Here is a 1,394-nt window from a genome sequence, read left to right as displayed (position 1 = left end):
ATACTTCATCATCCATTACTGACATCATTCACTTTCCCTCCTGTTTCTTCCTGGGCTCATTTACTCTGCTCTCTCCTGCTACTCTCAGGAGGCCTTCCTGCTCCTGCCTACTAGCTCCATCTGCAGATGTAGGGGATGCGGGAGGGAGGAAGAGCCACGAAGCAAACTTCCAACCAATCCCTACCCAAGTGGGTGGGGTCAATGCCTGAAAGGGGAAGAGCTTCCTGCGGAGGCCCCGGGAGTCCCAGTGAGACCACGCCTCCTCATGAGGACAGCCAATCAGGATCTGAGGCGCTGCTTTCTCCATTATGAAGAACTAGCCTTTGACGGGTCTGGGTCCTGGGAGTCCCAGTGAAGCAAGAGGAGTTGGCGTGGGTCAAGGTCTGTTCCCAAGAAATTCAGCGTCTGCCTTTACCTGAGCGGAAAGATCATGGTCCCCAAACCTAAGCCCCCACCACCACCAGCCGAAAATGCTAAACCACAGTCGCCGGAAGAACTGGCATTTTATGCTCCGAACCACCTATGTTTGGTCGTTTTGGGTATATTGCTTTGCCTTCCCTTGGGACTTCTAGCTTTCAAGGAGAGAAAAAAGGTAAAATAAAGGTACATCTGCTCCAGTCCTGAGACCTGGGAGGTGGTTTTCCCTCGATGGTGGGAGGGCTTCAACCCTTCTACCAAAGGTTTCTGAGCTCAGAGTTTCTTGGTTCAGAAACTGACCACTATGCTGTCGCCCTTACAGATCATACTGGCTAATCGCAACAGCGAATGGGAACAGGCTTACAAAAGCTCACGCAAAACTGGTTGGCTATCTGTGTTCTCCATACTCGGTGGTTTGGCCATCATTTATATACTTTTTCTATATATATGAGGACCAGGAGCAGCATCCCCCGACGTCTACTCCCCAACAGACCAACCCACAAAGAGACTGAACAGCTATCAGGCAAGAAAATCAATAGCCGAGACATCCCCTAGCCAAGAAACCCACCAGCCAAGGAACTCAACATCCAAGCATCCCAGCAGCCCGACAACATCTAGGTCACCTGTCTGTACTACTTAAGCAGACCCGGCTTCCAGAGCTGTCTTCATCCACCTTAGGGCTCCACACTTCATGTCCTAGATCTTCTTCCTTGACTCTGGGATATGCTTACAGAAAAATTTTTATTTAAACCAATAAAATTAAAGGGAATGTTCTACCTTCATGTGTATTTGTGTGGGTTTGCGGGGTCCCAGATCTATATTTTGCTGGGGTATGTATTTCCTAGACCCTGTGAAAATCAGAAAGCCCTAATGGTGAAGTCCAGGGACATGAAAATAGGGCAGATGGAAGTTCATAACCCCCCTGACATTTAAAAACTGTATATACTTGGAAAAAATACTTTTCTTGGGCCTGGCTC

General features: G+C 48.6%; 1 protein-coding gene across 1 annotated transcript; it reads left to right on the top strand.

Moving 5' to 3' along the window:
• Positions 1 to 347: 347 nt before the first annotated feature.
• LOC120887943 (transmembrane protein PMIS2) lies at positions 348 to 1,119 on the top strand. Its single transcript, XM_078033246.1, has 2 exons — positions 348 to 592; positions 695 to 1,119. The coding sequence occupies exons 1-2, from the start codon at positions 431 to 433 to the stop codon at positions 866 to 868; spliced, it is 336 nt and encodes a 111-aa protein (XP_077889372.1). The 5' UTR covers positions 348 to 430; the 3' UTR covers positions 869 to 1,119.
• Positions 1,120 to 1,394: the final 275 nt, after the last annotated feature.

This window comes from Ictidomys tridecemlineatus, chromosome 15, assembly GCF_052094955.1.
Source record: "Ictidomys tridecemlineatus isolate mIctTri1 chromosome 15, mIctTri1.hap1, whole genome shotgun sequence".
Taxonomy (NCBI): Eukaryota; Metazoa; Chordata; class Mammalia; order Rodentia; family Sciuridae; genus Ictidomys; species Ictidomys tridecemlineatus.
Note: the sequence above shows the minus strand (reverse complement) of the source record. Positions and strands in the feature narration are given on the sequence as shown.

Bases quoted from the DNA above. Each gene is read 5' to 3' on its own strand.
- LOC120887943 (XM_078033246.1), top strand. From the start codon at position 431: ATGGTCCCCAAACCTAAGCCCCCACCACCACCAGCCGAAAATGCTAAA. The intron at 593-694 runs GTAAAATAAAGG...TTCTGAGCTCAG, and splicing joins CTTTCAAGGAGAGAAAAAAG to AGTTTCTTGGTTCAGAAACT.